The 25478-nt window shown below is 44.8% G+C and overlaps 1 protein-coding gene across 5 annotated transcripts in view; it reads right to left on the reverse strand.

Moving 5' to 3' along the window:
- LOC124141589 (A-kinase anchor protein 9-like) overlaps positions 1-25478 on the reverse strand; it is a 193607-nt gene that overhangs the window by 15748 nt on the left and 152381 nt on the right. For 4 of the 5 annotated variants that reach the window (XM_048383254.1, XM_048383253.1, XM_048383255.1 and 1 more), the window contains 13 exons: positions 21695-21823; positions 21073-21186; positions 19263-20681; positions 16191-16579; positions 13690-13858; positions 12863-13249; positions 11819-12095; positions 10202-10392; positions 9523-9741; positions 6799-6963; positions 5574-5769; positions 4162-4384; positions 2882-2902 (listed from right to left, as the gene is read on the reverse strand). In XM_048383254.1, the coding sequence (XP_048239211.1) occupies positions 2882-2902; positions 4162-4384; positions 5574-5769; positions 6799-6963; positions 9523-9741; positions 10202-10392; positions 11819-12095; positions 12863-13249; positions 13690-13858; positions 16191-16579; positions 19263-20681; positions 21073-21186; positions 21695-21823 (3899 nt within the window). The remainder of the gene's footprint in view (positions 1-2881; positions 2903-4161; positions 4385-5573; positions 5770-6798; positions 6964-9522; positions 9742-10201; positions 10393-11818; positions 12096-12862; positions 13250-13689; positions 13859-16190; positions 16580-19262; positions 20682-21072; positions 21187-21694; positions 21824-25478) is intronic. The other variant, XM_048383252.1, reaches the window with a different exon arrangement.

A 25478-nucleotide genomic window follows, 5' to 3' on the forward strand; every position in this document is an offset into this window, starting at 1 on the left:
GGGACGCAACTCTGCACATGAAAATGCAGAGCATAAGGCAACTTTGCCACCCATGCCCCCCTGAGGCAAGGGTGAGGTGAGGTGAAATGGGGTTTAACATAGCGTTCAAGATTATTGCACTTATATAGCAACGTGCATGCACATGTGTGCAGCTGTTTGTACTAGTCCGGACTGATGCCAGTTTATAATGCTAGCCCACCGAGATACCATGCCGCAGTTTAACATGAATACCCCACTCAGACTCAGTATACTGACTCCGAGCCGACCAGTCCTCGTTTTAGACCCTTAATGTCAAGCGCCAGACAGGGTAACAACAAGTACCATCTTTTTGGTATGACGCGGATGGAGATCAAATCTCGGACCTTCCGCTCTCCGGGCAGACGCTCTACCACTGGACCATGGAGGTGGTCCTGAGTTCACTGACTGAAAGTCCAGTTTCAACCCTTGCCACACTCAGCTGGAATTCCATTTCAATTTGGCTGGACTAACAAGTCTATGCCTAGTCCGATCAAAACCTCGTAACAAACTAGACATACGGATCATAAACAACATGGATTTCAATGTGCAGATTTCGGAAAACTGCAGGATTTGCAAAGCATGTGTACCTCCAACTAGGCGTCGACAGATATTTTCCAAATATTTTCATGTTTTTTATCAAGGTACTCAAATAATCTGATGCACTTCGCGAGGTAAGACCTGCCTTATTACAAAAGAGGTCTTGACTACTGATCAGATCGTCCCGACTGTATGCCGCCATCTTGTGTGCAACAAAGGCAAGCTATACTAGAGGTGGAATTCGATAGGTCATTCGGATGGACATAGAAGGGTCATAACTCGTAAAAGCCACCAAAATCGAGCCATGAAATTCAATCCCGGTTCGGCAAGGGTGGAAACTGGACTTTTATTGTCAGTTAACTCCCTTGCCTCGGGAAGATGTGTAGTACTGATGACCTTCATTACGTCACCCTACAGCCTATAGGGGGTCATAACACTATACATACATCTTATCCCCAAGTTTATAACCCATGCGTATTGAGCCTATGTACCCTAAAGCCTTGGAGTATAACGTATCAGTAATACAATTAAGGGTAGTCCTGGGGTCCTGGAGGTTTGCTCCTATGGTCACTGAATCCAGGGCAAACTTAATATGTAACTCTAGACATCAGGGCAATCAGGGCACCTTGACTGTCATGCTTGACTCCGTACGTCATGAAGTCAAGGATTCCTTGTCCGAGCCCTCAAGTTAAACCTTAAGATTTAGGGTTCCTTGATTCTAATACCTCTGCAGCAACCCTCAAGGACTCCAGTTCCCCTTAATGTAATGCATATAGGTGCATGTGATGGCTGAAGCATAAATAGACTGAACCACATACATGGAGTATATATATCATTATATCATATACACGGAGTATATATACCTATATATCATATACACGGAGTATAGTCTTTTGTTGATATACATCTGAGCTGTTGATAAAGGTCATGTTCCATTGCGTGATTATGAATCATATACATTGTCAACACATCGTCAGCATATGGGATGCTAATATCTTCAGATGTATCCATCAACCAGAGGCTTAAACCACAAGGACTGACGTCACCTGGTGCAGTACTCTATCCCCATGTCGTTAACTCCACAGCTTACAACTGATTGGAAATGTTTTACCCAAACCTACATGGCGGTTCAGATTTATAAGAATGCCTATTAAACAAAGTCTTGATTGTGTATTATTTTGGCAATTTAAATTTACTCAACTCAATTTACTCAACTCAGACTTTGTCCAAGTGGCTAACGTCGATGATTGTGAAATACGTGTGACAAGATCTCCTATAGACCTGGGTGCCGTTGTACAAAACAACCTTAGCACTACGACAGTCGTAAGTTTATGTTAATGTGTGGGAGTTACGATCTCCTTAGCGCTAAGATTGTTTTGTACAATGGCACCCTGGTGCATAACTTCTCCAAGACCATGACTCCATGTAATCTCAGTCTGTTGTGTTACGCCACACTGGCCAATATTCCAGCTATATGACGACAGCCTGTAACTAAATTGAGTCAATCTGGTGACGGTCCAAACTGTCAAAAAAGTCACATGACCACCCTGTCCAATAAGTGGCCAGGTACGGTCAGCACGGTTTCTAGACTGGAATGCCCTGGGTGTGGTCAGTTTAGTCATGTGCTTAGGGGGATGTTAGTTTTTGGAGGGGGGGGTCATCACTGTTCTGGGGATTCACAAACATTGATCCATCTTCCCTTGACACTGCATTTGACTTTAACCTTCAAGAGTTATTTATTTAGTATATTTTCACATCTTTAACATAATGAAAAAGATAAATCTTCAAGACTATATGAGCCCCGTAATCTTTTAAACGGCTTACTGACTGAAATCCTGATTCCTCAAGACTAGTTCTTTGTTTGTTGTTAAAGTTACACAATAACACTGTTCCATCTATATGACGGTAGACTAAAAAATCTCTTCTGGACCCGATACTCCAGTGATTGATATAATGAGCAACAATGCTTGATGTCAAGGTATGACAACACGTAATCAACCAAATAATCTCTAGCAACCAGCATCGGTGGGGATCTATTGTAGCCTGGAATCCCCCCCAGGACCTCTGTGATTATTCCCAGAGATGAATTCCCAGTATTATGGTGAAACTTCTCAATATTTTCCAAAAACTAAAATCAGTATAATTTCACACTCTGAACAACAAACAATCTGAAAGAACTATCGCCCAAGTACAACCATGTGAAGGAACTATTCCCCTGTGTCTCTAGCCAACTAGCCGACTAGCTGACTAGCACGTCCAACACGGACAGATTATGATCAAGACAGGACACCTGGTGGCATGCAAGGTTGGTCGGCAGGCAACTTACATCACGGTGTTCCATATCTCCCTGTGTGGAGAAGATGGGTTGGGAGAATGAGAACACAACAGAAACAACATTTTGAAATACAGTACATAGCCCAGTCAAGGGAATAATACTCCAGCATGTTGTATTCTTACTTGCACAAATTTCAGTCAAATATATTTCATCAATGAAGTATGTATACCTAACTAAATCGAGCAAAAATAAACTTTCAGCTGAACAAACCTGCTATAGGAAACCAGTAAAGTAATCAAAGCAAGAAACAGAGTAATGGGCATTTCGCTCAGAGTGTGTGGTTTAACGCCGCTTTTAACAGTATTCCAGTTATATCACGGCGTGTCAGCTTAATGTGGGAGGAAAGTCAGAAGTGATGCAGGTCTCAGATGGTAACCACTTCAGTGAAACCCACGAGCACGGGTATGGTGCTGACAAACCTAGAAACACAATCAGGGTATACCGGGATTCGAACCCACAATCATAGGTTTCTGGTGTGCCCAAGGGACGCAACTCTACACAGCGAATCGCGGCGCCTTAGACGACTGGGCCACCCGAATCAAGGAAGAACAAAAAGAATATGGCAAATGGAATTTCTACCATTCTCTGCAGATTACCTCCATATATGGTAAAAGAATTACAGCTGATGGCACCATACATATGTGCTTGTGTACAAGTACAAGTAAACGAGAGTTTACGCATTGTCACACATGACCTCCGACCTCTGTTGGATGATACAACCAAGGACAACATCAAGGATGTAGCCACGATACAGATTCATCTCCTGGATGTTGAGGGCGGATCGCGGGGCCAAAGTAACAAAGCGAACTTAGCGATGAACCTTTCATACCACACCTTCTTAAACACATATTCCAGATTTAAAAAGGAAACATAAAAGTCAAGGGGTCAGAACCCAGCGGTTGAAAAATAAAAGCTCAGCTCCCAGGATCAAGATTGAGTGAGTGTGTATGGTTTTACGCCACTTTTAGCAATATTCAAGAATTATAATGGCGGGGGCATACAGTAAAATGGGCTTCCCAATTGTACCCATGTTGGGAACCAAACCCAGGTCTTCGGTGTGATGAGCCAACCCTTTAACCACTAAGGTACCCCAATGCCACCGTCCCCGCCCAGGATCAAGACATTATAGCAGAAAGCTTCAAGGATCTCCCGCAATCTAAAATGTGTGAGACTGTTTACGACAGTCGTACTCTATGGTAATTTCGTACAAATGAACACTCAAGCCCTGAGAATGTTTCTTGACCAACAAATCACACAAAGTTTCTACATACGTGACTGAGATGAATCTGTTGTGCTCCCGCTCCAGAGCATCCCGAGCTTTAGACAGCTGTATCTGCACAGTGGAGAGTTCTCCCTGAATCTCCAGGCTTGAGTTCTTCTCGCGTGACAGCTCACCGGACACTTCACGGACCCGCTGCCGCTCCAGGTCAAGGCTGGTCTTCAGGTCGTCCTGGATGACCTTCTCCTGCTGCAGCTTGTACTCCAGGACTTGGACTGTCGGGAACAGGGGAACATGTCAGTGGGGACTTCACTTCACACCAGCACTTCAACAATTGTTCAACATCTGTAGCAATTCTGTTCCCTGGGACCACTCAGTTCTATGATCATCAGGACCACCTTCCCCTCCATTCCCCAGGACTACCTTTCCCCTCTGTTCCCCAGGACCAACTTCCCCTCTGTTCCCCAGGACTACCTTTCCCTTCTGTTCTCCAGGACCACCTTCCCCTGTGTTCCCCAGGACCAACTTCCCCTCTGTTCCCCAGGACTACCTTTCCCTTCTGTTCTCCAGGACCACCTTCCCCTGTGTTCTCCAGGACAAACTTCCCCTCTGTTCCCACCTTCCCCTCTGTTCCCCAGGACCAGCTTCCCCTCTGTTCCCCAGGACCAACTTCCCCTCTGTTCCCCAGGACCAGCTTCCCCTCTGTTCCCCAGGACCAACTTCCCTTCTGTTCCCATCTTCCCCTCTGTTCCCCAGGACCAACTTCCCCTCTGTTCCCCAGGACCACCTTCCTCTCTGTTCCCCAGGACCAGCTTCCCCTCTGTTCCCCAGGACCAGCTTCCCCTCTGTTCCCCAGGACCAACTTCCCCTCTGTTCTCAAGGACAAACTTCCCTTCTGTTCCCACCTTCCCCTCTGTTCCCCAGAACCAACTTCCCCTCTGTTCCCCAGGACCAACTTTACTCTCTGTTCCCCAGGACCACCTTCCTCTGTGTTCTCCAGGACCACCTTCCCCTGTGTTCTCCAGGACCAACTTCCCCTCTGTCCTCCAGGACCACCTTCAACTCCGTTACCAAGGACCACCTCCCCCTGTTCTCCAGGACCACATCCCCCTGTTCCCCTGGACCAACTTCCCCTCTGTTCTCCAGGACCACCTCCCCCTGTTCTCCAGGTCCACCTTCCCTCTGTTCCCCAGGACTACCTCCCCCTGTTCTCCAGGACCACCTTACCCTGCTCCCCAGGTCCACCTTCCCTCTGTTCCCCAGGACCACCTTCCCCCTTTTCTCCAGGACCACCTTACCCTGTTCCCCAGGACCACCTTCCCTCTGTTCCCCAGGACTACCTTCCCTCTGTTCCCCAGGACCACCTCCCCCTGTTCCCCAGGACCACCTTCCACTCTGTTCACCAGGACCACCTTCCCTCTGTTCTCAAGGACCACTTTCCCTCTCTTCCCTAGGACCACCTACTCTGCCGCTGCTGCTGCCGCTCCCTCTTGGCGTTGTGGTCCTCCAGGGAGGAGAGGGTGGTGCTGTACTCCCGCTGCTGCTCGTCCGTCTGCCGCCGCGTCTCACTCGCCTTCTTCCGCAGCGCCTCCATCTCCGACAGCATGGACTGCCGGTCCGAGTGGTGTAGCTGGTCCAGTGCTGACCGGTGGAGGACCTCCTGGAACACCAAGAACAGATGCTAATGCGAGTAAATAACAGACATTGTGTGAAAGACAGTGAATCCTATGAAGTTTACATGTATCAGAACAACTGAGAGCCAGTGGTACTGGAGCGGTTCCTTCCTTCATAATGTTAATTCAGACAAAAATAATTGTTTTAAAAATTCCTTCACCAATATTCCAAGAAGCAGGAAGCCAAACAAAATTGACACATGCAAAATTAATTAGTGAAGTGATAAGGGGTTTAACGGCGCATTCAAGATTTTTGCACTTATATAGCAGCACATGTGTGTGCGTGTGTGTGAGCATCTGTCTGTACCCGTCCGGAGTGAAGCCGGTTTTATAGTGCCAGCCCACTGAGATACCATGCTGCAGCTTAACTGAGATACCCCACTCAGACACATTATGCTGACTGTGCCGACCAGTCCTTGTTATATCCAGGCAGGACAACAACAAGTACCATCTTTTAACATTTTTTCGTTTGACACATCAGGGGATCGAATTGACCTTCAGCTCACAGGAAAGACATTCTATCAACAATACCACAAATCTGTCTGTGTAAAATTAAGGGTATGCCTAGCAATACGGCAGGCAGAGTCAATAGATTGTCAGTCACACTGTTTGTCTGATGAGAGAAGACCTAGAATCAAGCTTGGGACTGAAAAGGTAATTATCTGCAGCCTGTCATCAAGACGGTGTTTGTGTATGGATGGTAAACACACTGATGCAGGAATGCAACAATATATCGGTCCTAAAATTAAGGAGGTGAAATAATTTCAAGTCTTTGAAAGGCATTTTGAAGTGATACACATTAGAAAGAAAATTCATGGATGTCCACTTCATTATTATGAGAAACACAACAAATCAATTCACCTGCTGTAGGAGTAAGTATATACTCTGAAATGTTGTGTTCCTCACAATAAAGAAGTTGCCATTCATTAATTCTCTTTCCCATGAAAAAAGTTTGCTTGGGTTTTTGTTTTAAATAAAATTATTTCAAATAAGTTGACTGACAGTGAATTGGCTACCTGATCGGAGATTCTCTGTTCAAGCCTCCTGGTGCTGGGGTCAGCGTCGGGGGCGTGAGTGACCACATATGTCCGCAGTTCTGCCAACACAGCCTCACGTTCCTTGTCAAACAGTCCACAGACGGCCGCCAGCAGGTCTCCACGCCAGTCCTCCTCCCCCTCACACTGCAACACGGGGACAAGCAGTCTCAGACACTGGTGTCAGAGGTAGTCATATCTGTCCACGATCTAAAACTATCTCCAGATTGTCGTGAACATTCTGCAAATAGCTGATTGCATATAGCAATAATTACTCAAGTGTGAGAGTTCTTCTTGTTTATCTTGAAGCTGCATCTCGGTTGTCTAGCAACAGTGTCACACAGACACACCTACCCTGTCACACAGACACCTACCCTGTCACACTGACACCTACCCTGTCACACAGACACCTACCCTGTCAGTGTCACACAGACACCTACCCTGTCACACAGACCCCTACCCTGTCACACAGACACCTACCCTGTCACACCTACACCTACCCTGTCAGTGTCACACACACACCTACCCTGTCACACAGACAACTACCCTGTCACACCGACTCCTACCCTGTCACACAGACACCTACCCTGTCACACAGACACCTACCCTGTCAGTGTCACACAGACACCTACCCTGTCAGTGTCACACAGACACCTACCCTGTCACACAGACACCTACCCTGTCAGTGTCACACAGACACCTACCCTGTCACACTGACTCCTACCCTGTCACACAGACACCTACCCTGTCAGTGTCACACAGACACCTACCCTGTCACACCGACTCCTACCCTGTCACACCGACTCCTACCCTGTCATACAGACACCTACCCTGTCACACAGACACCTACCCTGTCAGTGTCACACAGACACCTACTCTGTCAGTGTCACACAGACACCTACCCTGTCAGTGTCACACAGACACCTACCCTGTCACACAGACACCTACCCTGTCAGTGTCACACAGACACCTACCCTGTCACACCGACTCCTACCCTGTCACACAGACACCTACCCTGTCAGTGTCACACAGACACCTACCCTGTCACACTGACTCCTACCCTGTCAGTGTCACACAGACACCTACCCTGTCACACCGACTCCTACCCTGTCACACAGACACCTACCCTGTCAGTGTCACACAGACACCTACCCTGTCACACAGACACCTACCCTGTCAGTGTCACACAGACACCTACCCTGTCACACCGACTCCTACCCTGTCACACCGACTCCTACCCGGTCACACAGACACCTACTCTGTCACACAGGCACCTACCCTGTCACACACACACCTACCCTGTCACACAGACACCTACCCTGTCAGTGTCACACACACACCTACCCTGTCATACAGACACCTACCCTGTCACACAGACACCTACCCTGTCAGTGTCACACACACACCTACCCTGTCACACCGACTACTACCCTGTCACACAGACACCTACCCTGTCATACAGACACCTACCCTGTCACACAGACACCTACCCTGTCAGTGTCACACACACACCTACCCTGTCACACAGACACCTACCCTGTCACACAGACACCTACCCGGTCACACAGACACCTACTCTGTCACACAGGCACCTACCCTGTCACACACACACCTACCCTGTCACACAGACACCTACCCTGTCACACAGACACCTACCCTGTCATACAGACACCTACCCTGTCACCGACTCCTACCCTGTCACACAGACACCTACCCTGTCACACTGACTCCTACCCTGTCACACAGACACCTACCCTGTCAGTGTCACACAGACACCTACCCTGTCACACCGACTCCTACCCTGTCACACCGACTCCTACCCGGTCACACAGACACCTACCCTGTCACACAGGCACCTACCCTGTCACACACACACCTACCCTGTCACACAGACACCTACCCTGTCACACCGACTCCTACCCTGTCACACCGACTCCTACCCTGTCATACAGACACCTACCCTGTCATACAGACACCTACCCTGTCATACAGACACCTACCCAGTCACAAAGACACCTACCCAGTCACACCGACTACTACCCTGTCACACCGACTCCTACCCAGTCACACAGGCACCTACCCTGTCACACACACACCTACCCTGTCACACAGACACCTACCCTGTCACACAGACACCTACCCTGTCACACAGACACCTACCCAGTCACACCGACTACTACCCTGTCACACCGAATCCTACCCGGTCACACAGACACCTACCCTGTCACACACACACCTACCCTGTCACACAGACACCTACCCTGTCACACAGACACCTACCCTGTCATACAGACACCTACCCTGTCACACCGACTCCTACCCGGTCACACAGACACCTACCCGGTCACACAGGCACCTACCCTGTCACACACACACACCTACCCTGTCATACAGACACCTACCCTGTCATACAGACACCTACCCGGTCACACAGACACCTACCCGGTCACACAGGCACCTACCCTGTCACACACACACACCTACCCTGTCACACAGACACCTACCCTGTCACACACACACCTACCCTGTCACACAGACACCTACCCTGTCATACAGACACCTACCCTGTCACACACACACACCTACCCTGTCACACAGACACCTACCCTGTCACACACACACCTACCCTGTCATACAGACACCTACCCTGTCATACAGACACCTACCCTGTCATACAGACACCTACCCTGTCACACAGACACCTACCCTGTCCACATTGTTGGCTTTGTGCACCCTGGCCAGGAGGTCCTTGAGTGAGTTGATGGTGGACAGCAATGTCTCACGTTCTCTCTCCCAGGCCTGTCGCACGGCATCAATATCAATATCGCCCTTCAGATGGTCATGAGACATGTGCCGTTGAAGGAACTGGAGCTCGGAGAGTGTAAGCACATGGACACCCTTCTTGTGTAGCCGGCTCAACAACACCTGAAACAATGGCCACATTGACGATGTTATACAGATAGTGTCATACAGACGGTGTCATACAGATGGCGTCATACAGACGTTGTCGTAGAGATGGTGTCATAAAGATGGTTGGATGGAAAGTGCTGTAGGCCAAGGACTGAATCAAAATATCCGTTGGCTCCTTAAATATTCATGTTTAATATTCTTAACTAAACAAAAGAAATTAAAGGGCTGACAAACCAACACAGATTTATATGTTTGTTATGTTTTGTTTTTGTTTAACGCCGCATTCATTTCCAGCTATATGACCGCGGCCTGTCAATAGTCAAGTCTGGACCAGACAATCCAGTGACGATCAAAGCTGTCAGGTGACGATCTACCAAGTCACCTAGTCGGACCACCCGCTTCATTAAGTAGCCTCATAAATCCAGAATGTGGACATTCTAACATGGTACCACCACAACTCGGCATGCCATCCTACCTGTAGCTTTGTGGATATAGCACCAGGTGGCGCTGCCTCAATGCTGGCCGTGTCGGTGATGCTTGTGGTGTCCGAGTCTTCTCCACCCGGTCCGTCAAGCTGCTCCATGAGACGGTTGTCCATCAGTTCCGTCTGCTGGATGTCGGAGATCAGACTCTGCCTCAGGTCTGTCACAGATGCATCATCTCGCACTGGAAGAAGACAATGATGAACCAGTCATCTGGACACTACGTAAATAGACTATTGGTTTAGCAGTGGAAATTATACTCCTCAGGATATAAGACTCTCATTCAATTTAACCTGCAAACATATAGTGTGCTGTGTTCAAAATGTCTCTTTACCATCTTCAAGCAACTCATCCCTTAATAAACCTCTAGTATTGCTCCTCTACCAATCCAGGCCTACCACACCGACCATCCCCCTTCCTACCTCACCCCGTCCTACCTCATCCCCTCCAACCTCACCCCATCCGGCCTTAGCCCGTCCTACTTCACCCCCTACCTCACTCAGCGTTAGAAATTGGCACTAGTCCTATAGTCCTTGCTAAACTGCCCAATAGTTAAAGTATCATAAGGACGAGTAGAAATTTGTCCTTTTAAAGGGTTCTGCTATATGTTACCATTATAAGGACTAGTGGACTAAAACTGTTAGTTTCTACCGCTGCTCACTCCCTTCCAATCTCACCCATCCTACCTCACCCCCTCCTACCTCAACCCCTCGTACTTCACCCCCTCCTACCTCACCCATTCCACCTCACCCTATCCTCCTCCACCCTGACCTAGCTCACCTCGGCCTTCCTCACCCCGACCTACCTCACCCATCCTACCTCACCCCCTCCTACCTCGACCCCTCGTAATTCACCCCCTCCTACCTCACCCATTCCACCTCACCCTATCTTCCTCCACCCTGACCTATCTCACCTTTTTCTACCTCACCCCGTCCTACCTCACTATGACCCTCACCAAATCCCGATCTACCTCACCTCATCCTGACCTACCTCACCCCATCCTACTTCACCATGACCTACTTCACCTTGTACCTCATCCCATCCTACCTCACCTCATCCTACCTCATCTCGACCTACTTCACCCCATTCGACCTCACCCCAACCTGACCTATTTTACCCCACCTCACCCCATCCTACCTCACCTCGTCCTACCTCACCCCTACCTCACCCATTCCTACCTCACCCCATCCTACTTCACCCTGTCCTACCTCACCCCTTCTACCTCACCCCATCCTACCTCACCCCTTCTACCTCAACCTGTCATACCTTACCTCACCCTACTTCACCCCATCTTACCTCACCCTGTCCTACCTCACCCCATCCTACCTCACCCCTTCTACCTCAACCTGTCATACCTTACCTCACCCTACTTCACCCCATCTTACCTCACCATGTCCTACCTCACCCTGACCTACCTCACCCCCTTCTACCTTACCCCGACCTACCTCTCCCTGTCCTACCTCACCCTGTCCTACCTCACCCCATCCTACCTCACCCCATCCCACCTCACCCCATCCTACCTCACAGTGCACATCCCTCCACATCTGTTGCACCCACCATCCCTCAACATCCGTAGCACCCACCATCCGTCCTCCCCCTGTTCTACTCACCGATGCCCTCATCCCGGACCAGGTCCACCTCCTGCTTGTGTTCCGCTATCAGTCTGTTGATCTCCGTCTTGTGTTGCTTCTCCAGGTCCTGCCTCTGCTCGGCGAGGACGGCCTGCATCTTGCGGTCATGGAGCTGACGGAGCTGCTTGATCTCATCTTCATGTCGGAGCTGCAGCGTGGTGAGCTGGGACTCAGCATCCATCTTGAGTCGCTCCTGGATGTCCCGGATGTGGTTCTTGTGTTCCTCGGATAGCTCCTGTCTCAGCTCCATCACCTTCTGCAGGGGAGAAAACCAGTTTGGTTCAATGCCGCTTTGAGTGAGTCAGTTAGTGAGTATTGTTATACGCCGCTTTAAGCAATATTCCAGCAATATCACGGCAGGGGACACCAGAAATGGGCTTCACACATTATACCCATGTAAGGAATCGAACCCAGGTCCGGCACAATGCTGCTTTGAACAGTATTCAAGTATATCACAGTGTGTTAGTTTGTGGGGAGGAAAGCTCCCAACAATTGGGAATCAAACACAGGTCTCTGTTAAGAGTGAGTGAGTGAGTGAGTTGGGTTTAACGCCGCTTTTAACAGTATTCTAGTTATATCACGGCGTGTCAGCTTAATGTGGGAGGAAAGCCCGAAGTGGTGCAGGTCTCAGACGTTTACCACTTCGGTGAAACCCACGAGCACGGGTATGGTGCTGACAAACCTAGAAACATAATCGGGGCGAACCGGGATTCGAACCCACAATCATAGGTTTCTTGCATGCCCAAAGGGCGCAACTCTGCACAGCGAATCGCGGCGCCTTAGACGACTGGGCCGACCGTGCCCCCTCTCTGTTAAGAGCAAACACTTAGGCCAGTAGGCTACCCTTGGGTGCAGGTCAGCACATCATTCAAGTCTGTTAAAGTACATACTTCAATCAGAATTCATACAACAAATTCTGATAAGGATTGATATTCCTCCTGTTTCAGTGCAAAGCTGACATTACATTGAAACGACAACATTATATCATGTCCACTTTCCAACACAATTCCTACAGCTGCTCACCTTAACAAAATCTCTCGATGACATAGAAGCTGTTGTCTTAAATATTTGAAGCTCTTCCTTCAGTTGGGCTACTTCCCGCCGAAGATTACGAGCATCTTCTCCCAATCTCAGAGGTGATTGGTCATCCTCCGTAGCACTGCCCTCAGGAGTTCGATCAAGGAAGTCACCGTTATGATGAATTTCTGCAAGTGCCGATTTGGCTTTCCGTAGTTCGTGTCTCAGGTGGCGTATTTGATGTTCACTTTCAGGAGGAGTTGCCTCCCTTGCACTAGAATACCGCTGAGACTCGGATGCACGGACTGCATGAATTTCAGTGTCCCTTATAAGGAGAGTTTCATTTAATTCATCGATTTCTGCTTGAAGGAGTTGGTTCTTCTTATCACGTTCCTGACAAAAAGAAAATATATTTTATATAAATTAAAAAAAAAAAATTTAAAAAGAAATAAGCAAGGGGTTAGTCTTAGATCATCCTAAACAAGCATGAAAATCTCATATGGCATGTCTGGTTGTGTGCAGGGCAAGAAATACTGTATGGTTTTCAAGATCTGCTCCAGAAACGAGCACTACCGCCAAAAGTCCTTCCCAAACAGCACAATAGTTATCATAAGGTCTAGTAGAAATTTGCCATTTTTAAGTGTTTTGCTATATGTTATCATTAGAAGGACTCGTGGACTAAAAATTGTTAGTTTCTACCACTGCTTGCCCCTTCATCAGGTTAATCAGGTCTTTCGAAATGGTTATAAAAAACTTGACTGCTGGAAAGAAATACAAGACAGCTGAATACTTGATAATACTTGAATACTAGGTACCAAATACTTGCTACTGACCTGAATCTCTTGTTGGAGTGATGTTATATGTGTCTTCACGTCTCCGTCTCCGCGGTCCTGGGACAGCCATTGCTCCAGCTGTTTACGAACGACCGACAACTCTTTGTTCTTGGAGCCAAGTTCCTGCTTCTGTTGACGCACAAGACTCTCCACCTCGTGTAAACGTGACCTAATCAACAAGAAATATGCAGTGAGGTGAGGTAGGGTGATGTCAAGTTCAAGATGATTTGACTTATACATAAAACATGTCTGGACTAATGCTGGTTTTCCAGTGCCCCACTGAGGTACCATTCTGGATACCCTACTCACACACATTATGCCGACTCCAGATGCTCAGTCCCTTTATCTCCCTGAGCGCCAGGCAGGGAAACAACAAGTACCGTCTTTAAGTGACTTTTGGAATTATGCTGACTCCAGCTGCTCTGTCCCTTTATCTCATCAATGTTGAGCGCCAGGCAGGGAAACAACAAGTACCAACTTTAAGTGACTTTTGGAATTATGCTGACTCCAGCTGCTCTGTGCCTTTATCTCATCAATGGTGAGCGCCAGGCAGGGAAACAACAAGTACCATCTTTAAGTGACTTTTGGAATTATGCTGACTCCAGCTGCTCTGTCCCTTTATCTCATCAATGTTGAGCGCCAGGCAGGGAAACAACAAGTACCAACTTTAAGTGACTTTTGGAATTATGCTGACTCCAGATGATCAGTCCCTTTATCTCATCAATGTTGAGTGTCAGGCAGGGTAACAACAAGTACCATCTTTTGGTATTACCCATTCAGGGATTGAACCACCCATTTTCCGCTTTCCAGGGAGACACTATCAAATAGACCTGGGAGGCGGTCGAATATGCAAGGTAATACTGGATTATTTCCATTGCCACATACAAACAACACCTACGTTGTTGTTCTCAATGTTGTGATGCAAAGGGTGTCATCAACAACTTATATCAGGGAATGTTGTTCATCTCACTGCATCACTATTACCATCAACGTTATCAATATCAATGTCAATGTTGTTGTCAACATTTATATCGATGTTATCAATATTTATGTTGTTGTTATGAATATTTATATCAATGTTGTTAATATTTATATCGATGTTATCAATATTTATGTTGTTGTTATGAATATTTATATCAATGTTGTTAATATTTATATCGATGTTATCAATATTTATGTTGTTGTTATGAATATTTATATCAATGTTGTTAATATTTATATCGATGTTATCAATATTTATGTTGTTATGAATATTTATATCAATGTTGTTAATATTTATATCGATGTTATCAATATTTATGTTGTTGTTATGAATATTTATATCAATGTTGTTAATATTTATATCAATGTTATCAATATCAACCTCAATCTGGTTATGAATATTTATATCAATGTTGTTAATATTTATATCAATGTTATCAATAATTATGTCATTATGAATATTTATATCAATGTTGTTGTTAATATTTATATCAATGTTATCAATATTTACGTCATTGTTATCATGAATATGTATGTATGTATGTATGTATGTTTGTATGTATGTATGTATGTATGTATGTATGTATGTATGTATGTATGTCAATGTTTTTTATGAATATTTATATTAATGCTATGAAAATGTATATCAATGTTGTTAAGAACATATGTTATTTCAACATTGTTATAAATATCAGTAATAAATATGAATGTTGTTATCAATTTCAATATCAATGTTGTTATTCTCAATGAATCAATATCAATGTTTCCAACATCAATATAATCATAAACATTCTTTTTAAAATATCTACTGTTTATCGTCAACATCAATGTATTTATCCCAGTACATAAGTGAGTGAGTGAGTATGGTTTTACGCCGCTTTTAGCAATATTCCAGCAATATCACGGCGGGGTACACCAGAAATGGGCTTCACACATTGTACCCATGTCGGGAATCGAACCCGGGTCTTCGGCGTGACGAGCCAACGCTTTAACCACTAGGCTACCCGACCGCCCCCCCTGTACATAAACATCAACATGGTTATCAATAGCCATCACATGTGTTACCATGGTTACCCTAATGCATTGATACCGACATGACTGTGTTTATCTGCAATGTCTCACAGACAATCTCAGTGTTACTCCACCTAACAACAGGGAAGGACAACATCCACCACACAGCCTAACACACAAATAACTGTGACGACAGTGACAACAACTTATGATCATAGTGAGTGAGTTGGGTTTTATGCTGTCTTTAGCCATATTCCAACAATATAACAGCAGGGGAATCGAACCTGGGCCTTCTGTGTGACAAATGAACGCTTTCCCCAATAGGCCACCCCACCCAATTGTATGACAACCAATGCTGACAATTCATCACAACACATTCCTCGTTCAACTCCATTGACATTTTCAAAATGTTCAAAATCAGGAAAACAAGATGTAACTTGTAAAGAATTTCATGAACTTTAAAGATGTAGAAATTACTGAAATCACATCATCAGAGTTGTGTATATTACCTGAACAGATGACTCTCACGTCTCCAGTTATTCAGTGCCGGTTCTGACTCCGATCGAGTCATCAGCTGATGATCCTCATCCAAGTCCAATGGCAGAGAGATTGACAGTTGATCTCGCTGCGCATTGGTCAGTTCAAACGAGGTCTGCTTCAGCTTCTCCTCCGTCTCGCGTAAGTCCTTCAGTATCTTCTCATGGTCTTCTTCCACAGTCCGAAGACGAGATGACTTGATCTCAAGTTCCTCTTCCGTTGCTGTGAGAGCTGTAGACAGTCGTTCAAGATCCTCGTCTTTTTCCCGTAACTCTAGTGAGAGTTCATACACTTCCTGTTGTGAGTCCTCCAGAGCTCGATTCACTTCCTCTTGTGACTGACTGCTCGTGTCAAGCCGAGGCTGAAAGTTTAAATATTACGTCAACGTTCGTTACAAAACCTTATTGTCAGATTAAGTTGGATCTGGTTCAAGGGTATTAATATTTTTCAGATGAAGTTGGGTGTCATTCATAACCACTAATGCAATATGCACATCAGTTTGGAATGCATATGACCCTACAACAAAAATTCAAAATCTCTTTTTGCCATTTTTACTCTAAAATATGGTGTGATGTCCATTTTCAGAATAAGTCAATAAACAACTAACGTAATGGTGTAATCACTGACTGACACTGAAATATAGCATGAAATTTGAGATAGCAGACAAATAATTGTGAACCTGAATCCAACTAAGGGAAACCTAAATGAATGTTTTTGCAAACAATTGCAACCTAATTCCTAGTGAACTTTAGAGATACCATACAACAGTTAACAACCAGCAGTGCCCCATGCAACCAGCTGTAACACAATTCAGACGTCCATTTTAAGTCATAGACAGGCTATGTGGCCTGGCTGTTTCCAAAAGAAAAGAAATAATTTCCTCAACTCAATGTAGAAAGATTCAACCACATGCATACATCTTCATAAACATCCAGAAACATTAGAGTGATCTCCCCTGAACAGGTAAAAAAGACTGACAGGAAAGCACACACTAAACCATACTAACTACTATATGTTGTATCCTTAATGGCACAATAATACACAGCTGTTGTTACATGATGAATGAATAAATTTTAATCCTACTTTACCTGAACAAACAAATTCATAAAAAAAGTAGTTAAATAACAGCATATACAATATTTTATGACATTAAAAAAAATTCATATTAAAATACATATTCAGCAATATGGGAGTTGCTTGAATGAATCTTCGTCAAACTATATACATATCCCATCAACAAGGTACACCCAACCCCAAGCCCCACCCACAGCCTGCCCCACCCACAGCCTGCCCCACCCACAGCCCACCCCACCCTCACCCCTAGCCCAGCCCCACTCCTTCCACCACAGACACAGACAGACATCACCACAACATCAACTCAAATTTTCTGAACTGGAAATTAGCTCAATCAAAAGACATGTTTTAGTTTAACACAACTTTCCACACAAACCCTGAAATCACTTCAAAAATTCAAAACTCAACACACAGGAAAACAACCAACCCGAGACAAACTGGTGACCTGAAAACATTCCAATGTTCAGACACTAGAAACACTGGTCACAGCCAGGAGACGTGGACGCGGTCTCTGAGATACCACAGACTCAGTGGCTTCTGTAACCGTGACCCAGAATGTGGATGTTCTGTGTCTCCTTCAAAGCTATTTATATACACAGACTCTGAATCACACCTCACTGTAAAGCAGCAGTGGTAAGAATGCCATCACTCCCTCATTATAGCATGTGAAATGTCAAATGTGATGAGGAAATTGTTCAGATAATTGATCAAATTGACGGTTGAATTTTGAAAATGAATAATTTTGAATAATAATATGATAGTGTCATTATGAAATAATATTCATGTTTCAAAGTTTCAATAATAAACTTGACAATAGTTCCAGCAACAGTTAATTTACATTTTTCAGCTTTATTCTTATTTCATTTTTCCATCTTATTTAGCAAAGCATGCCCTGCATAAATTTTCTGGAAAACTAATTATTGGTCAGAAAGTACTAAATAAAACCACAAACTATTTACTTGTTAAAAATATTAAATTGGAGGAGCAAGCATATATTAAATTTCCAACTAAATGCCCAACTTCATTCAACAAAACAACTTATCAGCAGAATAATTTTTTTCTCTTTTGGAAGCTAGAGATGGAAGTGTTTTTCCCAGAGAGGTAACTTTGCAAAATACAAAACTGGTCCGTATTATAAAATGACCACACCAATGTCAGGAGCAGGTGCTTCACTTGCCATCTCCAGAGGCAGCATCGATTTCACCACATGTGTTCCCAGTGAAGAGTGAGTGAGTGAGTTTTACGTGGCTTTAAGCAATATTCCAGGAATATCACGGCGGGGGACACCAGAAATGGGCTTCACACATTGTACCCATGTCGGGAATAGAACCCGGGTCTTCGGGGTGACAAACAAACGCTTTAACCACTAGGCTACCCCGCTGCCCCCCAGTAAAGACAGGCTCCCATTACAGACCACCACATACATCTCATATCATTATATTTCCATTTCTCATCAAACCATTTACATATTCCCATAATCAACAAAATAATGAATTAAGGTTTCAAATGAAATATAACCAAACCCTAACAATGTCTTCATTATCCTCAGGGCTACAACTGTTGTGAAACAATGTCAAACAGTGGGAGTGAAGATGGTCACAGCAATACACTTGCTTTGTGAAACAGTACCCAGGCATCGGTTTTTGTTTTACACGACAGTCGACAATACATTGGTAAATGTAAATTGGTCTGTGCCAGGTCACCTTGCATGACCATCTGATCCAAGTTAGTCAAGAAAGCAATGCTGGGGACCAACTCAAACCCAGGGTCCAGTTCCAGGAAGTGATCGTAGCACTATCCCTGTCGTAAGCCTGTTAATGTATTGAGTTACAATCATCTTAATACTAAGATTGCTTTGAGGATTTCAGTTCCCAGGTTATCGACCTTCAAGTTTTAAGCCAACATTCTGAAAAGCAAATGCTCTTTAATTTTTTTTTAAATGAAACTCAATAATCCAAAGTGCAGCTTACCTGTCCCTTTTCAAAGAGAGCCTTGATTTGTTCGTCTCTCTCGGCCAGCTGCACAAGGGTCTGCTCCAAGCTCGTCTCTGCAGCCAGCAGCTTCTCCCTGGTCTTGCCCAGCTCTGCCGTGACCTCCCTCACCTTCTGCTGGGTCTCGGCCAGGACTCCCATGTCGGGCTGCCTCTCCTGGATCTGGTGGATCTTCTGGATCTCCTCCTCCAGCTTCCCAGCCTCCTCCCGCATCTGTTGTTTCAGGTCTTCGTACTTGGCCTCCAGTTCTTCTATTCTCAGGTTCTTCTCCTGGACCTGCTGCTGAAGGATGTGGAGACCCCCCGTCTCTAGCTGCTGCTTCTGTTCTGCACAGTGTGATTCCAGTTCTATGATCTTCAATTCCTTCTCCTCGATCTCCTTCTGAAGGTCTCTCAAACGTTCACTTTCCTCTGAATCAATCTGTCCTGAACTTGTGTCGGTTTCCTTGTCTTTCAGTTCTTGTTTCAGTTTTGCGATGAGTTCTTCTTTCTCTGAGAGTTCATTCTTATCATAATCTAAGTTTTCTAAATATTCTTGCTTTTCCTCCAGCTTTGTTTCCAAATCTATGACAGTCTGCTCCAGCATGATCTTATCAGTAAGGAGTTGGTCATACAGCTGTGTCTTCTCACTCAACTGTTTACTGAGATCTGACTTTGCAGGAGTAGCTTCAGAATTCTCTAAACTCAATCTGGCCAACAATTCTTCTTTCTCATGTAAAGCTTCTTCAAGCTCACTTATTTTCATATTCAACTCTTCCATGATATTCCTGGTCTCATTGGCAATGTCCGCATCTCCTCCGATGCTGCAATCTCTTTCAGCTGGGACACCTTCAACTTCATCGATGAGATCAACAACAATCGCATCTTCTTCCACAACCTCTCCACCATCAATCCCTGATGCATCCCTCCCTCTCAGTTTTGTCTCCAGGTCCTCAATCTTCTGCCTTAGGTCTTCAACCTGTCCTTCTTCAATGCTTTTCTTCTCTTCCTCCAATTCAACAATCCTCCTCTGGAGCCTCTCCACCTGTCCCTCCTCCTCTTGGCCAGCCTGCTGCTCCTCAAGCCAGACCTCCTTCTCCTGGAGTTTGCCCCGAACATCATTCAGCTCCTTCTGCTGTTCGCTCAGTCTCTCTTTCAGCTCCTCCACTTCAGCTCGGACACTGTCCAGCTTCTCTTCTTTCTGAGACAGCTCTTCCTGGAGTTGACTGATGCTGACCAAGCTGGACTCCTTTTCGTGGCCATCTTCATGACTGAACTCCGCTGATGAACTCTCTAGCTTCTGTTGAAGAAGTTTGACCTCTTCTTCCAAGTTCTGTTTGGCAAGCCGTACATCATCCAGGGTCACTTCAGTGTCAGCTAGCTGTTGACGAACTGTGGACAGCTCACCACCGATGGTATCCTGGTTAAAAAGAGAAAATCCCGGTAATAATCTGACACAAAGTTGCAATTTGTCACACTACCAATGTTATAAGCACGGTTATTAAGCCAAAACTGCTGCCTGATTTGCTGCATCCTTGGACATGTTGGAGTAGGCAAACTAGTAATCAGGAGTATAAGGATTGCTAAACATCATCAGGGTACTGTTATGTAGAAACAAATAACTTCACAACATTCAAATCTAACCAAACATGGGCATGCCCAAGAAACCGACCATTTAATATCTAATGATGTCTGTTTCTCTCTACATATGTTTGGGAGTTTTGTTGGAGTGTGTATGTGTGTGTGTGCGAGTGTTTTACACTGATCTTAGCAATATGTGAGTCGTGTGCTGATGTTGAGATGTGTGTTACCTGTAACTCAAGTTTCTCGTTCAGGACGTACAGCTCCTCCTCCTTCTCCTCAATGATGTTCACCTTCGCCTGGATTGTCTTCTTGAGACTCAGGAGCTCAGCGTCATATTTATCCTGAAAACCAGCACAACATTAATCTCACATACATGCTGCTGCAACACTTCGATTTAGGCTAAAAAATCAATCAGGCCACAGACACACATTGTTTGGGACAATCTGCCCGATCCTTCAAAATAGCTCAGATCTGATTATTTTCTGACATTTTTTACTTATTTTTTAGTGAGTTGTAGAGTAGGAAGTACCAAGGAGAGATATATGCACTTGCTCACTAGCACGGGTCATTTAATCTCAACGATGCCCAAAAAGTCCTTATTTGGAATTCAGAACCAGTATGTTGGTTCCTTGTGAGTGAGTGAGTGAATGAGTATGGTTTTACGCCCCTTTTAGCAATATTCCAGCAATATCACGGCAGGGGACACCAGAATTGGGCTTCACACATTGTACCCATGTCGGGAATCAAACCCAGGTCTTTAGGTAACGAGCGAGCGCTATAACCACTAGGCTACCCGACCGCCCCCTGTGGGTTGGTAAACATTTCTGGCTGACTTCTACATCTGAGTACCTGTAGTTCAGAGGTGGCTCCCTCTGGTGGTAGGCGGGATTCGGTCAGCTCTCGTGTGAGTGTCTCGATCTCCCTCTCCTTCTCTTCTAGCATAGACTGGACAGTGTCGAAGTCCTTCTGCAGCTCAGTCTGAAAGTGCCATGTTAGTTGAACACATGCACGAATCAGTTTATCACTTTTTGTTTATTGTATAAGTGTAATGGATAATCAGCATAAAATATGAAGCATTTTCATTTTTCTAAAAGGTTTTTGCACTTTTTTCAACTATTAATGTATCTGGTGATGGGAAAAAAAACAGAAATAATTTCACATGGTTCTGAGAAGAGATGGGACATTATACATTTATATATACAAATAAGATTTTAAAAACAGTATAAGATAATGCGGCAAACTGACTCTTTGACTGGCAGATGAGTGAGTGAGTGAGTTGGGTTCAACGACATTTTGAACAGTATTCTAGTTATATCACAGTGTGTCAGTTTTATGTGAGAGGAAAGCCTGAAGTGATGCAGGTCTCAGACATTTACCACTTTGGCGGAACCCACAAGCACAGGTATGGTGCTGACAAACCTAGAAACATAACCGGTATTTGAACCCACAATCAATGGTTTCCGGTGCCCAATGGATGCAACTCAGGGACTTGAGACGACTGGGCCACCCCATGCCCTGACTAGTAGCTGAACAACATCAAGGGTCATGACGCAGTTGGACAAGACCCATGTGGATCACAGTAACATCTAGGGACAAGCACAGGGAGGCGGCCATGTCAAGTTGGAGATGGTCTTGCCACCAACAGGCAAAAGTTAGCTTGGTACAATATAGAAAACTATGATACAGTGGTTAAAAAGCAGGCAGAAGCAACCTGGATAAGTTTACACATTAAATAATAATTGTCCATTGATACAGCATTAGGCTAAACGAACAAAACACACCCATTGCATATTATCCCGGTCAATAGATGAGTGTGCATTGAGTTACATTCTCAACTCCCTGGGGAGTATACCCCCCAGGCTGCCTGTCACGTGCTAGACTGGTTTCATTTCCTTATCTGCTGCTGCTGCTGTACCCTGATAAGATGTACAAGCAAGTTTCAGAATCATTATTATTATTATTCCAAGCACACCTCAGCATGTGTTAACATTGCAAGCAAAGTGAGTGAGTGAGTGAGTTTGATTTTACGCCGCTTTTAGCAATATTCCAGCAATATCACGGCGGGGGGACACCAGAAATGGGCTTCACACATTGTACCCATGTCGGGAATCGAACCCGGGTTTTCAGCGTGACGAGCGAATGCTTTAACCACCAGGCTACCCGACCGCCCCTTGCAAGCAAAGGTGCCGATACTGGGAGAAATATTTCTGAGTCTGTGGAAACTGATTTTGATGACAATCATGGCTACCCAGTACCCAGTACATTATGGTGAATGTTGGATTGAAACCCGCAATCACGGCTACCCAGTACCCAGTACATTATGATGAATGTTGGATTAAAACCCGCAATCCCGGCTACCCAGTACCCAGTACATTATGGTGAATGTTGGATTGAAACCCGCAATCACGGCTACCCAGTACCCAGTACATTATGGTGAATGTTGGATTAAAACCCGCAATCCCGGCTACCCAGTACCCAGTACATTATGGTGAATGTTGGATTAAAACCCGCAATCCCGGCTACCCAGTACCCAGTACATTATGGTGAATGTTGGATTTAAACCCGCAATCACGGCTACCCAGTACCCAGTACATTATGGTGAATGTTGGATTGAAACCCGCAATCACGGCTACCCAGTACCCAGTACATTATGGTGAATGTTGGATTAAAACCCGCAATCACGGCTACCCAGTACCCAGTACATTATGGTGAATGTTGGATTGAAACCCGCAATCACGGCTACCCAGTACCCAGTACATTATGGTGAATGTTGGATTAAAACCCGCAATCACGGCTACCCAGTACCCAGTACATTATGGTGAATGTTGGATTAAAACCCGCAATCCCGGCTACCCAGTACCCAGTACATTATGGTGAATGTTGGATTAAAACCCGCAATCACGGCTACCCAGTACCCAGTACATTATGGTGAATGTTGGATTGAAACCCGCAATCACGGCTACCCAGTACCCAGTACATTATGGTGAATGTTGGATTAAAACCCGCAATCACGGCTACCCAGTACCCAGTACATTATGGTGAATGTTGGATTGAAACCTGCAATCATGGTTACCCAGTACCCAGTACATTATGGTGAATGTTGGATTAAAACCCGCAATCACGGCTACCCAGTACATTATGGTGAATGTTGGATTGAAACCCGCAATCACGGCTACCCAGTACCCAGTACATTATGGTGAATGTTGGATTAAAACCCGCAATCATGGCTACCCAGTACCCAGTACATTATGGTGAATGTTGGATTGAAACCCGCAATCACGGCTACCCAGTACCCAGTACATTATGGTGAATGTTGGATTAAAACCCGCAATCACAGGCTCATGGCACAAGTCTGGGCAATGAATGACGGGGTCCGGACAACCAGACACTGTGTCCCTTGTCACACTTTGACCCACAAATGATTTTCATGAAATAATTATGATTTTTTTGGTGATTATTTTCTAAGGCAAATTTGAATTGTTATTGAGTATACTCTGATGTGTATTGCTGATATTATTCCTGCATCACTAATAACTAAATAGCTCCAAACTTTACATCAATACCAAAAACAACTGCCTAAGAAATCAAAAACATATCAAGCACCTGTTCTCATCATTTTGAGCTCAGATTTTACCAACTAATCTGTGAAAATAGAGATAAAAGTAACAATTGTAATTTTTTCAGAAGGAATCAACATTCATATATCTCTCAATGTACAGAGGACAGATTCTTGCTGGAATCTAACACAGATTCAAACACAGTCACAATCAAGTCCTGTTTAGAGAGAGTCAACTGTCATATGTACAAAATGCAGGCAACTTGGATAATATACTTGTTCTTGAAGCAGGTTTTAGTGACAAGCAGTAAGTGTATGACAAGCATAAAGCTGAAGACTACTGGTAAATCTTGTACATATAATTCAAATTTGTAAAATTCAGATGGGTTTTAGTGTATAAGAAGTTTGGGATTTCAAAATTATTTTCAAAAATTCAGCTAATGAGGAAATAACTCTATTGTAAATAACTGCTGTACTTCACTTCTTGACTCTTTTCAAATTAATTCAGCAGTTTATGGGTTGACTAAGAGGCGTCATGTACATGTCAACTGTGTGTGTAGCTCCATGCAATCACAGGCTGAGTCTACATAGGTACAGATTACTTCAGAATCAAGTATTTACTATGATGCCAAGTATCATGTCTTTAATAACAAATATTTGTTCTTCCTATCAAGTTACCCGCCGTGATATTGCTGGAATATTGCTAAAAGCGGCGTCAAACAATACTCACTCACTCACTCCTAACAAGTTATTAAATTTGTGCAATATTCAACAACTCTTTAAATAATGTACCACCTACCCTCGCACAACTCATCAAATGTCCCCACTTCACATAGAGATTGTAATTTTCATTTTAAGGACATAACGATCCAGGACATGAATCATAATTAACAGGAAAATCAGTTAACTTTCAAATATTCACAAAAGAACAAGATTCATTTAAAACAACATACCTCACACGATTTTAACTTTCTAACTTCCCAAGTAGAACGAAAAAACTGCCAAGGAATATTCCAAGAGGCCATCCTCACAAGAAAGTGACGCCAACATGCAGACAGTTTGCAGACAGAAGCAGAC

The sequence above is a fragment of the Haliotis rufescens genome, unplaced genomic scaffold (assembly GCF_023055435.1).
Source record: "Haliotis rufescens isolate VD_foot unplaced genomic scaffold, xgHalRufe1.0.p SCAF_46, whole genome shotgun sequence".
In the NCBI taxonomy this organism is placed as follows: Eukaryota; Metazoa; Mollusca; class Gastropoda; order Lepetellida; family Haliotidae; genus Haliotis; species Haliotis rufescens.